This window comes from Clarias gariepinus, chromosome 13 (genome assembly GCF_024256425.1).
Source record: "Clarias gariepinus isolate MV-2021 ecotype Netherlands chromosome 13, CGAR_prim_01v2, whole genome shotgun sequence".
Classification (NCBI taxonomy): Eukaryota; Metazoa; Chordata; class Actinopteri; order Siluriformes; family Clariidae; genus Clarias; species Clarias gariepinus.
Window position 1 is genome coordinate 11,064,948 of NC_071112.1, and position 14,877 is coordinate 11,079,824.

The 14,877-nt window shown below is 40.0% G+C and overlaps 1 protein-coding gene across 2 annotated transcripts; it reads right to left on the reverse strand.

Annotated features, from left to right (window-relative positions):
• Positions 1 to 2,447: 2,447 nt before the first annotated feature.
• Positions 2,448 to 14,613, reverse strand: LOC128536169 (syndecan-3-like). 2 transcript variants are annotated; one of them, XM_053510334.1, is made up of 6 exons: positions 14,432 to 14,613; positions 5,841 to 5,913; positions 5,439 to 5,601; positions 4,883 to 5,399; positions 4,640 to 4,766; positions 2,448 to 4,396 (listed from the first exon to the last, which is right to left on the reverse strand). In XM_053510334.1, exons 1-6 carry the CDS (start codon positions 14,495 to 14,497, stop codon positions 4,230 to 4,232), a joined length of 1,113 nt encoding a protein of 370 aa, XP_053366309.1. In that variant the 5' UTR covers positions 14,498 to 14,613; the 3' UTR covers positions 2,448 to 4,229. The 2 variants fall into 2 exon arrangements, with proteins under 2 accessions (XP_053366309.1, XP_053366308.1); XM_053510333.1 differs by having other exon boundaries at positions 4,883 to 5,601.
• Between the last annotated feature and the right edge of the window lie 264 nt (positions 14,614 to 14,877).

Below are 14,877 nucleotides of genomic sequence, written 5' to 3' on the forward strand. Positions count from 1 at the left end.
CGCTGCACCATATGGAGTCTATCAGGAGGCAGAGGAGTGTGGAGTTGGTTAGATAATAGGATGTTTATGCTGTGTTTGTGCCTACTGCAGCCCAGCTGTCATCTGATAGATGCTTGAGAGATTGTCAGTAGAAACATTTCGTCGTAGACATGAAAGTCCGTGTTGGCTTTGAAAAAATATGCACTTCCTCCTATGTCGCTTTTCCTCTCCGCAGCATCCCACAGATTGATGGGCTTTTAGCAATGTGTGAGGTCTTTGTGAAAGCTCGCTCTTGTTCTCTTGTTCTGTATTTGGGTTTTCTCCTCAGTTAAAGCAGTAGCCCACAGGCCTACAGCACCCAAGGGGAAATTAGTCACACTCTGATGTGAAAGACCTGAACAATGTGGAAGGAGGGAACAGCTTCCTTGGCGTTCTACGACAAGTCTTGACAAGTCAGAGATTTACCTGGAATCACACACCTTTTCAGTTCCCAACCAGGAACACCCATCTTTGTCCTTTCTTGTAACCAGTAGTGATAGTAAAATTTTGTAATAACGTGATATTGCGGTTAACCACCCAACCCCAGGAGCGTTGAAATTAAAAACTGCCATAGTCCATTTGTGCACCTCTCAGTCATAATATTAACAGCACATAAGTTTGGAACTGAAATTGAAACAAACAGTTTTGTACCCATCCTCCGTCAGTAAAGGAGGACTTATATCTATATTTATTTTTTCGACATTATATAACTTTTCTTCAGCCTTATAGCACAAACATATAGAAGGAGCTGCTTTGTTCTCACTATCTAATTCTCCCAAATGAGGCTGGTCCGCCTTTGCAGTCTGGTTTATCTAAAGCGTACTTGTTTTTTTCTTGCCGCCATCATCCCCTGACTTGCTCATCAGGAACAAAATAATATAAGTTGGCTAAATTCCAACCAATGAAGGACCAATAAGTATTTATATACAATGTAAACATCTATTTATATAATATAAATGAAGTAATAAGTAAAGATTTTTTTTGTATACTATTACTTATTATATACTGTATTACTCATTATATTTTTTTTCACCGATTGTGATTCATGATTATTATATTCCTGCTGCCTAATATTGTTGATGTCAGATACCACAGCACTCCTTCAAACGGCTTGTGGAGTCATGTCTCAAGAGGAAATGACAAAATATTGGGGTTAATGTTTTAAGGCCTTCCTGTTACAGATGATCGGTGTATATGGGTCTTTTTCACCTTCGTGCTTAAAAGTAGCCGGAAAAAAAAATCAATCACACTCTGACGTCAAACATAGGATATACTGCGCATGTAGCACATGCTCTTACAAGCCTTACAAAAAATGTGACACACACCGATACAGAACACAGAGTTTCGTAAAAAAAATAAAAAAAAATTCATTCTTAAATGTACCCATATATTTGTGGACGACACCTGAGATTATTTTGATTTCTTTTGATCCGTGTTTAAACGGAAAGCTTGGATGTGATGCAAGTCAGGTCATCATTAATCTCTGTAGTACCTAAAATCTTTTTTACACTTTTCTCAGCCTATTCTAAAAGAGTTTGAAAGTTGCGATCTGATTGGCTGTCCTCCCTTAACCAGTATATCTTCACACAAGACACATAATGGATGTGTTTATTGATTAAATTACTATTACATTTATAGATAGTATTAGATTATAATGAGATTAGGTCATTGTTTGTATGATCTGTAACTCTTTCATAAGTCAAATCGCTTATTAAATAAAAGTTTTGTTTCATAAAAAATGTTTGGCTTTTAAAAACCTTTTATCTGGGATTCTTAAAGGAAGGAACTGTCCTGTTCAGTCTATATGTTTTTACTCTCTGGCTAGCTTTTATCTACGTTATGTTCGAACAAGCAGTGAGTGCCAAAGGTGCTTTAATCATGTTCATTGGCTAATGACTCATTGAAGCATGACCTGACCCGTCATTTAAGCCGCTTATGTACAGTGAATAGCCCGTTCTGTAGTAGCGGTATGACTCAGCTTCTTCCGTGATGGCATTTTATATACATTGTAACAAAAGTTTAAATGTTGCCATGGAAACATGTCTTCCTTGCAAGCAAATATCTAAATCATACACACTGTACATACATTTTGTATATCGTGTGCCATCTATTTTATAACCAATATGTCTAACACGACATCATCATGATAAAATGCAGTGAACAAAAGGCTTTTACATATTATGTCTGTTTATATCATTTGCATACTGAAACAAGACTGGCTCTTACATTGTATGATACACACAACAGCTGTACCGGTCATGTTTAATACCAACAGATTTCAGCCAATATTGCTCATCTAAACAAAAGTGTATCAGGAAAGAAGGCAGACATGTAGCACAGAGTTCCAAACCTCTTTTCAGTCAACATGGCTTGCATGGCTTATTCACTCATTCAAAACTGTACAGAACAAACTCCAAGTTACACAATGCTGAAAATGGACTCCCTTTTATTAAACATAGAAAAACAACTGTGCATAATAAATAGAGAGATTTGTACAAACTATGACATAAGTAGGTCTAATATTTCTTTTGCACAGCAACAAAACACAAAGGCAGCTCTCTCTGAGGCGTGGCCGGCCGTTCTGAAAAGGCACAAAAGTTTTTCTCTGCTGCGAGTGTACTTTCACACACTTTTGCCACTACCTCTTTCAAAACCTCCATTATGGAAAAATAGTTGAGCTGAGCTATCCTGAAGCCTGGAATAAGGTTCCCAAAAAGTCAAATTTGTCCGTTTGTAAAAATACCAACATTAAGTTAAAGAAAGAGTTGAAAACGAAGGCAAGTCATACACATCGCATGGCACGCGCAGGTTCAGTAATACGTGACACTTTAGGAGTAATACGGCTTTACTCTGCTCGGCCATTATAAGCAGCTAATTCCATGGTAATGTAAGATTAGCATTTGCAAAAAAAAAAGGATAGATTTTCCCCTATTTAATGACATCGGTTCGAAATTTATTTAAACACTCTTAGCTTGTTATTTTCCAGGGAGCCATTATAACACCTTTCTTTCACTGCAGACAAAATGTAGCTGGGACAGATTCGGTGAGATCTCGATTTCTGCGCGGTCTGTGATTTATTTATATATATTTTTTCCAAAAAAGCTCATTGCCGCTTGGAGTCCTTTGATACAAGTAATAACTAAAAACAGAAAATTTTACACACTTGTACAAATAGGTCTTAAATGACCCTTTTAATATACATTAGTCATCTTCTATCTCAGTAAAGATTTTCAAGCTGTAGATTTGGTCCACTAGCATATATACAAAGAGCTGATGCAACAACAACAACAAAACTGCATTTGTGTAAATTTTTAGAAATTTTATACAGTGTAATTGAGAATTCAGCATATACTCATTTAGTTTCTTAAGAAATACAGCAATATTGTGTAAGATGACAGTCATGCCTGATCAAGAATAATTCATACCACTTTTTCGACATCAACTCTGCATCGCTCGTTCTGACACGCCATCTTCCACGCAAGTACAAAACAAGAAGGAAATTGAAGGGAATCCAGCTCACTAAGTGAGGCAGCTCTCCTTCCACACGAGTGATAAAACCATGTGTAATATTACAATATCAACATATGAAAGTAAGAGAGCCCAGGCCAAGCTGAAACACGTAATCAGTTCCAAGCAAACAGCGATTGTAATTCAGGATTGTTATGGTTGTGTGTCAAAAGTGCAATCCATGTTTTCAGTCCCTATGGCAACTATCTGTTACCAAGGCAACAAACAGTTGGAGGAGGTGCTCTCTCACTCTCTTTCTCTCTCTCTACTGCACTCGGCGTGCTCTTCAGTTCACTGGAACAGGAAATAAGGCACGGTGGAAATGAGAAGCCGGTTCAACGTTTACTGGTTTACTGTGGTTTCCCAGCACAGGCAGAAAGCAGAACCCTAACAAATAAATGGCCAGCTCCAAGGTCCCTCACACTTATAACCAGACTCATGAGGACAGTCTCAATCCACAGTGTGAGAATCCATTACAAAGGAGGGTGGGGAGAAAAAAAAAAAAAAAAAAAAAAAAAACCATACAAATACAATAGAACCTTTCCTGAAAATCAAAAATCAACCAATTCAGGTGCAAATCCGATGTGTTGCAAATCCAACATAAAAAAGGGTCACCAAAGCATGTGGAATCTGGTGAGTCGGGAAGTTTTAAGTGGTAGTCAAGCATAGAAATGAAGAGACAGAAGCAGTGTATATAAGAGACTTTATGCCAGGAACTCTTCCTGTTTCTGTGGTTTCTGATAGCCTCCATTGGGGTGCTTGTGCTCGTCCAGTGAATAACTACCCTCATCCTTCTTCTTCATGCGGTAGACCATGAGGGAAACAAGCATGATCGCAAAAGCCAAGCCCACCACGCCACCTGCAATGACACCTGTGAAGACAAGACGAAAAAAAATTAAAAATAAATTAGTTCATCCACATTACCTCATTCTCTCAAAGTTATTTTTGTACTATGACACCGGATGGAAGTATGGAATAAATGTTGAATGAGCAGATGAACCGACTCATGCATTATAAATTAAGGTTTCTCAAAGCTGGGAAATGCAGTACATTCCACTAGAGCTAAATACCAAAACATGATATTGAAACAATGTGTGTTTATAATAACACGTACCTGCAAGGACTTCTTTCCTTTCCAGTAAGCTATCGTTGTCGGAACCTCGTGCGTATTCAGAATCAGACCCAGACCCTGGTTGTGATCTCGGCTTTATTTCATTGTCGATCTCGAAATCAACATCAGTCTGCCAAAGCCAAAGGGAAGTAGGGTGAGAGATAGCATAAACGATAACCTGCACTGTATGTTAAAAAACTTTCTACAAATGTCAGTACAAATACAACAATTCAAAAGTCCTCTTACCAATGTTGGCTGCTTGGACTCAACTACGGGTTGTCCCTTATCTGAAATTGTATCTTCAATGAAATTAGTCTCAACGGTGGTGGATTCAACAGCATCACCCGAAGCTTCAGTATCCGCTAGATTACTCTCTGATGTGGTACTCAACACCAGTGGTGTGGTCTCCATATCAGGTGCCTCAGTCGCCACAGGTTCTGGTTCCTTATAAACCATAGTTTCCTCTTCCTCAGGCTCTATGTTTGATGAATCACTCGTGGGGACCACTGGTGGTTCCAAAGCTGGAGGTTGAGTGGTCTCAGGCTGCTCCTCATTGTTGACTGTTGTGGTCTCAGGCTGCTCCTCATTGTTGACTGTTGTGGTCTCACCTTCCTCACCTAATGGTTTAATTAGGTCAAATATCTTCCGTTCAGTCTCCGTGATTTCAGTTGTGCGTGGCAAAAAGGCTTCAGTCTCCGTGTTTTCAGTTGAGCGTGGCAAAAAGGCTTCAGTCCCTGTAATTTCAGTTGTGCGTGGCAAAAAGGCTTCAGTCTCCGTGTTTTCAGTTGTGCGTGGCAAAAAGGCTTCAGTGATATCGCCAGAGGTTTCAGCCTTGTTGTCAAGGACGATAAACGGGGTAGTAGTAGTAGAATCTTCTGGAAAAGCATCAGGGGTTGTGAACCAGGCTGCCTCTGTAGCGTTGGGACTTGCTTGAGTTGTCTTCACAGGGTCATCGATCCAAATGTCTTAAAATAAAATGCATAATTAATTATTCTTAGACCGACGACTAACATACATTCACTAGGCAAGGTGCAAAATATATAATTGTACGGAATCTTGTTTGCACGAAATAAGAGATTAACTGATGTTTGCAAAGAAGAACTATGCAGTCACTTTTTTAAGCCTACATGCTCAAACTCTTGATCCGTTCTTTAATTCTAAAACCTTTCAAACCTTTAAAAAAGAAGCAGATCTCTTCTCTTACCATCATCTCCTGATCCTGACGCAGAGAACTCATCATCGTCTCCTGACGCATCTTGATCTTCTGGTGCTTCATTCTGATAAAAGAAATTAAGACAAGATGTTTAAGGTATTCTTTTCCCCCTAACACTTTCATCATTACAATGTCTCATCTTTATTACCGCACAAAATAGATCATCATCACGGTCCCTCATCATCTTTATTTCGTGTACAGGGGGACTTGTCTCCTGGGATAGGCTCCATGGGGCACGAGACGGGGTACAACCCTGGTGGAAATCCATCGCAGGGCACACACACATACACACACACGGCAATTTGGGAATGCCAATCAGTCTAATCGATAAGTCTTGGACTGTGGGAGTTCCCTGGAGGAAACCCGCCAAGCACGGGGGAGAACATGCAAACTCCATGCACACAATAAGGTTGGAATCGAACCTGGAACCTGGAGGTGCAAGGCGACAGTCTAACCACTAAGCCGCTGTGCCACCCGCCCTATGAATCATATAACCAAAAGTATGTGGACACCTGCCCACACCCTGCTGAAAATCCCATTCCAGATATACTTTTTTTTTTTTTATATAGTAACCTCCATTCCTCTGTGAAGGCTTTCACTACATTTTGGACCGTGGCTGCCAGGATTTGCCCATTCGGCCAAAAAAAAGCATTAGTGAGGTCAGGCTCTGATGGTGGTTGATGAGGCCTGGCAAGCAGTCACCAGTTTAGTTCAGTCTAGTCCCAGAGCCGCTAAATAAAGGACACACATCCTTATTGGCAAATCATAGATTATGAATGCCTCATTGTGGACAGGGACACCATCCTGATGGAGAAGTTTTGGGAGCCTTCTAGTAAAGGAGAATGCGTGACACAAAAGAAAAACAGAAACATGTGTAATGATCAGGTGTCCACATACATTTGGATATATAATGAATGACAGAAAGCATATTTATTCTAAAAGTTTTAATAGGTTTTAAACGGTTATCTGATTTTACTTTGCTTTACTTTAGTTAGTTTCATAAAAAAATACAACAACACATTAATCAAGTATGTCGTTGATCATTAACCAGAACGTAGAGTATGCATTCTCAAGCAAAAGAAGATATTCAAAGTAAAAGGCCTCCCAAAAATAAGCCACAGCGACGGTCCTCTGGCCTTTTAGCTTAATATGATGGTCATTGCCCTTTCACCCCTTAAACTGCATTGCTTCATATGAGCCATAGACTTCCTGGAGCCAGTTCCACAAAAGTGATCTGCCAGCAGTTGTTCAGCTCAGTGTTATTACAGCATAAAATTTAGTTCTTGCCTGTGAAGTATATTGTATTGCAGAAATCACGTCTTTACACGTTCGATAAAACCATTACGCCGCGAATCGGTTGCTCCCGGTTTTCTTGCGTCGAAGGAAATCCGACTGGGATCATAAACGGTTTATGGCGAGCTAACTTTGATCTGAAGTCAGATAACAGGAAATTATCTTGCTGACGGTTTTCCTGTTACGCAGCTTGAAGCTTTTTAAAAAGGGAGGGAAATCTTAATAACCGTTTAGAAGACACCATCATTAATTAGACGCATTGCCAACGTCAGTTATATTTCGGTTAAATAATTATGCACGCTAATTAAACAAGAGGTGTATAAAAGAAAGGGTACAGTTGGTGATTCATGTGGGGGAAAAAAAAAGAAAAAGAAATATCCCTCCAGTGTTAAACAAGCAGCTTATAAAATACAACATGCTGTCTGTGTGTGTGAAACCAAATACATGAATAGCCTTAATATAAAACGTGGTCTCTGGCTAGGGAAGGAATCCAGGCCTTCTAAATGCAGGGCTGCACATTATGGTATCCCACTGAGGGACAAAGTATAGACGGGAAAGTTATGACTTTAACCCTTTTTGTTTAAAATTATTATTATTATTATTATTATTATTATTTAACCCCCAAAGGAAATGAATAAGACTTTTAATCAACCAAGATAAACAATATGCATCAATCAATACATTTATAAAAATACTTTTAATTAACTGTGCATTATGTGGTGTAATGGAATTTAGTCTCCACGACAGCGGCGCTTGAACTTTATCCATTTTCTTAAAATTTACACTGACAGAACACACTCAGCCCATGCAGAGTGACCAGTTAAACCGAATAATAATTAATTAAGAACTCGATAAGAAATACAATAATCACAGCCTCTGACTGGCTACGTTTCACAGATAGCACCACTGCACCAATGAACTAAGAAGTGGCTTGAAGTTAATCATTTCACGTCACTTAAGTGGTAAGAAAGTCTTCACCAAGTCTTGCGAGTCACTGAGCCACAGGCCTCCGGCTATCACTTTACAAAGTTTCAGCCCAGTGGCTAATCACAAAGAAGGCCAGTTCAGTTGGGCAGCTTCATGTTACAAAATGCATACAACTCCAGGTGTGTTGGAATGCACACAAATACACATACATTTTATAATGTAATGTACGTACATGCATTTCATTGTAAAAAAAAAAAAAAAATTATAAAAAGCCCCAGCAGCTGCATGGCTGTACCATTAACAGACAGTTATAAACCATGGGGCATTCCAGTAGTCCCTAGGTTCCTCGTTTCAAGTTCACAGTGTACCTATGCTTGTTCAAAGGTCTCTAGTGACTTGATCCTTAACATTTTTTTTTCTTGGCATTTTATAGCAAGGTGCAAAAACTCAGAAAACAGAAAAGCATTTGTGTGCCTTTACCAACACGCACAGCCTTTTCCTTTACAATTTAGAGGAGGGACTAACATGCACACTCACACAGATATACAGACACACAATTTACATGCAAATCAAAAGGTTTGACTCATTGTCAGAGTTTGAGGAACAGTTTGTTGTATGCACTCAGTCCAAAGTATTGACATGCATAATATTTACACTCCACTCACTTTACAACACAATGGAACACCCAATCCTATACATCAGACATGGCTGAAATGAATCACAGTAACGACTATGCTAACCGGGGCAATGTGGAGTTGCTGGGAGGCCCAAGCCATGTATAAATAGCCCAGGGCCGGCGCAGGCCCCTGCTCTGAACGCTCACATATACGTGTGACATCCCACCTCTATAAGTTTTCTCAGCTCTAGGTTAAGTACTATTCACGGAAGAGCGAGGGGGTAGACACATTTCACACAATGTGCTGATTTCCTGAAATCCCTAAAGCCAGTACAGACTCAATGCTCTGCCAACAGGACTGCAATCAGTTTTCTGGAGTTCAACCCATTACACTATAATAATACACATCGGAATATGAGAACATGTGCGGATGAGGACGAGCTACAGGCTGAAGAGACGCGGCACACAGGCTGGCATTCCGGAGATAATGAACAATTTCTCCAATTTCCTCCCTTATAAAGTCAAGGTCACAGGCTTACACTGGGTCGACAATAGAAAAAAAAAAAATACTCAAATCACATCATCAGTGCTCCATAAGAAAATATTTAGGCTAAAATATTTATTTATATTTAGCGGATCTGAGAAAATACGTTTGCCACCTTTCTATCGAGGAGTTCAGAGCGGTCACGCTCCAACAGACAGAACCCTTATGTGACTCCTGGAGCATCTGGAAGATCTCAGACAACACATCTGACAGGGAGACGTTATCTTTCCCCGCTTGGTACGCTCAACACCGCTTTAATCCCTGCTCTGTAGTCATGACAGGACCTATATAAACATAGGCCATTCTCAAACCAGGCGTCAAAATCGAATATCATGTTCCTCTTAAGCTGGACCTGATTTCTGACTGCATGTGCATCCCGAAACTGTTTTCACTTAGTTTACTTAAAAATAGAGGAAATTAAACATGTCTGCACCATAAAAATGGAATAAAAAAATACTGTAGGGTACTGTAGGACAATGAATTAGAACAGGAGGGGAAATTCAAGCTGCATGGCGTAATACAAACCTGTTACTGTCACACATGTTTACACCAGCTATAAACAGTCAGTTTTTCCCCCCATATGGATAAGGTACCACAACTGGGGTATTTATGTATTGAACAACCCCTTTTGGTGGTATTTATGGTGAAATTAAACAAACTGACATATAATTTAATGTCAGGACATGGACAGTCTCATTTCTCTTCGTAATATTAGACAATAGTTAAAGGGGGTTACATCCCGCCTCTACGTCCACATGACTAAACTGAGAGATGAAGTATTCCTGTTCTTCGGGCATTTTGAAACGTTTTTTCAATGGATCTGGGAGCAACACAAAAACAGATCTTAAAACGGCCCAGGTCATGACCTTTTTCTTTAACTTGAACTAGAACCCTGTTCATAGTATAGTAGAAAGGGCGATTTCAGGATCCTTAGCCATCTATCTCCGAGATAGTCCACTCTTAGATCGACTAACAAATGCAGGAAGCAAATACCGATCATAACAACAACAACAAATGCATACACCTCTTAATGAAACTATTTACCTCTTGCCAACGTGTATACATAGTAACAAGGTCCTTTGGAAACAGTTATTCAAAACACCGTTCCACTATTCTGAGATTTTACAGTACACCACTAAATGTGTGTTTAGCACTGGCAGTCATTGCAAAAAAAAAAAGAAAAAGAAAAAAAAAAACACAAGAACAAAAGCACAACAAAATCACACCTACACAAACACTACATGATATAAAGACTGCAAGGTTCAAGGGCTTTGTGGAATGTGGGGATAGAGGTTAAACTGAAAATGCTGACGCCAGCTTCAGGGCCTGTCCAGATTAGTGGTGCTTTAAGCCACACGCTTAAATGTCATTCGTAGCAACTTCAGGAACAAGAACAAACATTTAGTAAAACTCTAACCTCTTGAAGAACCGTCAGCTTTTACAACCTGCTGATGAGCGCAGACATTGATGTGAAATGTCTCATTAAAAACAAAGCTTTCGCATACGCTTCGGCACCGTCGATGGACATTTTGTCCTCACAAACCTCCGAGACACTTTTTGCATCCCAGGTCACTGAAGGTCCAGGACAATGGGAGAGAAAAGGGGGAAAAAAAATAAAAATAAAAAACCCCCAACGACAAAACAAAACCATGTGATGCACACCTGTAAATGGCACGTACGCTTAGGCTGCTTACAGAACTGGAAAGACCATGAAAACATCTTACACAAAGATGGGTGTGACAAGTGCACCAAGTAATATACATGGAAAGAGAGAGGGAGGAAAAAAAAAAAAAGCCCTGCATTCAGTGTCCATGCTCTGATAACCCTAGCTTTTGCTTTCAGGCATGTGACAGGCTGAGACATATCGATGACTGGAATTCAGAGCTGGGATTTTCCTCAAAGAGGTGTACACCACAAAAGGTACATTATCCTTACGGCACAGGCATAATGAACAGAATGTGTAGCAGATATAGCAATAGCAACGAAAACAATAGATATACTATTTGATTCGGAGATGGACACAACAACTTTTTTTTATTATTGTTATTCAAAGCCGCCCATTGGACAAACAACCCCCCCCCCCGCCCAAAAAAAGGGTACCATGCTGCTTATTTCATTATGCAAAACAAAGTTTTTAAAAAATCTGTCATGTATATTTAATATGCTTGATCCTGGCATCTATAATTATATTGTGTAACTTATCTGCCTGCACCATGCACATCAACCAAGGGACAATATTTTTGATAATGGCACCATTTTTACAATCTGAACATGCAGATATATGGAAACACTGAAAAAAAATGGCTGAAAGCTAAACTCCTTGCTAGCACAGCAAACCCATGGTTAGACACACAACCAATTAGACAAAAAAAAAAAAAAAAAAAAAAAAAAAACACATCTTACAGCCTTACAGCAGAAACTTTAACTAAAGACGTTTGCTTGACCATGCATTTATGCTTCATTATTATATAATAATTTACTAAAGTAATGTCCTATTCTATAACTCGCTCACAGTACATCACATTAAAATAAGCACCACCCTGTTCTAACCTTTTCACTTAGACTGTCTGCAAGCTAATACATTGGACAATGTTGTTTTTATAATACAGTAGATTCAATACATTTTGTTCAAACCTGCACAAAAATCTAAAAACTCAAGCCACCGAATACAAGAAATAAACCCCTAGCTATGTCTTTTCACAACCCTTATGTTGCACATGGTTTACCACTTTGCCAGATGCATAATAACCCAGATTTACACTTTCACTGCAGTCATGAGTCATTCATTCATTCATTGTCTAAGGGAGTATATGCACACAGCTAAAGCAGGATTAGCAGAGCCATTTACCAGGATTACCTGAAAGGTGAAAACAATAATGAATCAAAAAGCTGCCAGTCAATGACCACTGTGAACGAGGCAGACAGAGTACTTCAGGCAAGGCGTGAAGAAAGAAAGAAAAGAAAAAGAGTCAGTGATGGTGATCCACTCACATTTTATCAGGGTGCCTGGATGTCTGTTTTAGTTATGTTAATTAATCACCAAGATGTTACACAGAGCCACCTTTTATTTGCTTTGTGTGCGCTCATGTGTGTGTGTGTGTGTGTGTGTGTGGGTGGGGGGGGGGGTATGTCTGAAAAGGCCTCATAGAAATACAGTACATCTCATCGCTGTAGTTAAAAAAAGGGTGCGATTAATGCTTTACAAATACGAACAAAAGGTGTTCCTGCAAATAAAGAAATGCATTAGCGATCTCCTGTGTGCGTACAGTGAAGCTTGCAGATATAGTCTCGGTGAAACGGGCGCCATGACGCAGCCATGTGAACTTGTCTATAGCTAGAGCAATTACTTTGTTATGACAGCAACCACATTAAAAACCACACCACATCCATAACCAGGTCTGCCATTGAAGTTGTGCTTGACAAAACAAGGCAGCTCAAAGAAAAACTGAAATTTTGACGTGTACAAGATTAAATCAACCAAGCAAAGGAATTCTAACAGTGGCTTATCAGTTTTCTGACCCTTGTACAATCAGCGTCTAGACAGTTCAAATCATCATGAGACAGCTGGAGAAAAAAGGGGAAAAAAAGAGCCACGGTTAAAGAAGTGCATGTCCTTGAGAGCAAATGGGTGTACAATCTTTACTCACGAACCATCTAATTTCATAGCAAAGTTTCTCGTCTTAAAATAGGTTCTGCTTTCTTGGCAACTAAAAAAAAAATCCAATCCTGGTGGCCAAGAAAACCAAACATGCCGAGAGGACATGACAGACAGGAGAAACTAATGGCCTGGATAATGGAGTCCCTGGGTGTGTTCAGTTTGTCTTTATGTTTCTCCATGTTTGCTACAGATAACACCTGGTGGCCTGATCATTTTTAAAATGAACTTCACACAGCTACCATACGTCACAAAAGGAGCTGCTAATCCACAGTCTCAGGAAATGGCCATGTTAAACGGGAGGCAAAGCTAGTTCCTGTTTTTCCTTCCACATACACCCAACCTGAATGCATTGGCCCCTCATACAGAGCTTATTGTAGATGGTTTACAATGGCATGAAATGTGTATGGTGAGTTTGAGGAGGTTAGGAAACGTATAGTGGATTTATAGTGTCTATTAAAGTTTGGTCATTGGAGCAACCCTGTAATCAATGAGTTGTGTGCCGTACTCTTGTTTTCTCTGGATACATGATGTTTAGCTTGAAGTGTAAATCAAAGGGACAACACACACCAAAAAAAAAAAAAAAAAAAAACCCACAGAAATCTCAGATCAGGATCTGAGCAGGGAAGCAACCAAAAAAGGGTTCGAATTCTATCAATAGCTGTGGGTTCTTACCATAAAGTGGATAGAATAATTACATTCCCTGGCAAGCTCGGCGGGACAATATGGCAAAGCAATTTGTTTAAGATCTCAGCAGTGGGACGCCGAGTGAAAAGCCATTTACATCTACAAGTAAGAGTAGGAAAGGCAGTCTAATTAAGGCTTGGCTGAAAGCAACAAGCATCAATAAAAGCCCCTGAGCCATTCAAACTTTCCACTTGCAAGCATTCCTGATTGAGAAGTCATGTGCGAATGCTTGCAAGGTGAGACCAGGGCAGTTTACCACACAAGGGAAGGGAAAAAAAGGCACAAGAGTGATGCAATCAACCTCAAAGTTTTACTCTGATACTGAACTGAATCTCAGCTTTGCTTTCCTTGGTGAAGATCTGAGACAGCCAAGGAATTTTACTTAACTGTAAAAGACACCTATAGAGATCAGGGTTAGGTTATAGAGAGGACTCCAGGATCAGTATCATGATCATGGCATTCACAGACTGAACGGATCACATGTAGTGCGTGTGAACAATAACGATGTACAGGATTTCCCCAGGAGATTTGGGTTTTTTTTTTCTCTGAGCTGTGTGGCCTGATGATCACTGATCTGCGCTTCCTAAAGCATTTACCTGCTAGACTAAACACACGGTATCTCGGGTAGAACACCAACAACAAAAGCGTTTGTAACACAAAGTAACATTTTTCTTAATTCAGGCTCGAGACGAAATCAAAGACAAAAGGCAGAAAATCCCATCAAACAACTCTGCACTTAAGCACGCTGTATTTGCCACGTGTGAAAACAACGCATCCACAGATAGCAATCTAAAAGAAATCCGTGCCAATAGATCACTCGGTCTCCCCGTAACAAGACCTTTCAGACACGGACAACTTACCGCATGAGCAACAGGTATCCACAAGCAGAGGTACACGACAAGCGCAGCTGCAGAGTGAAGCCTCATTTTCGCACAGCGGTCACCGGCACCGTGTTTCCCGCGGAGGCAGACTGAAGTTCTTTTAAGCGAAGATCAAACTGTTAAAAAGTATCAAACCCCGACAGGAACGCTAATAAGCACAGACTCGGTGACGAGCCTCAAGACTCCGCCCCCTTCCCCGGTTGGTCCAAGGTGAGCGCCGTTAGGGCTCCGCCCACCGACAAATATGGTCACGTCCTCCGACTCACCGAGGGAATGACTGTATTATTTACATTTGGTAAAGAATGTGCTTGATCTTCTGACTCACTTTTCAAGGAAAATATTTTTTCATTTAGTTTCAGCAGGTCAGGGCTACTTGCAACACTCTGCTTGCACAATAGAAAACCATAACAAAATGACCACCAGCC

Coding starts and splice junctions, on each gene's coding strand:
- LOC128536169 (XM_053510333.1), bottom strand. CDS start 14,497: ATGAGGCTTCACTCTGCAGCTGCGCTTGTCGTGTACCTCTGCTTGTGG. Junction 5,914..14,431: donor GGATACCTGTTGCTCATGCG/GTAAGTTGTCCG, acceptor TTCTTTTATCAG/AATGAAGCACCAGAAGATCA. Junction 4,397..4,639: donor AAGGAAAGAAGTCCTTGCAG/GTACGTGTTATT, acceptor TTGTCTTCACAG/GTGTCATTGCAGGTGGCGTG.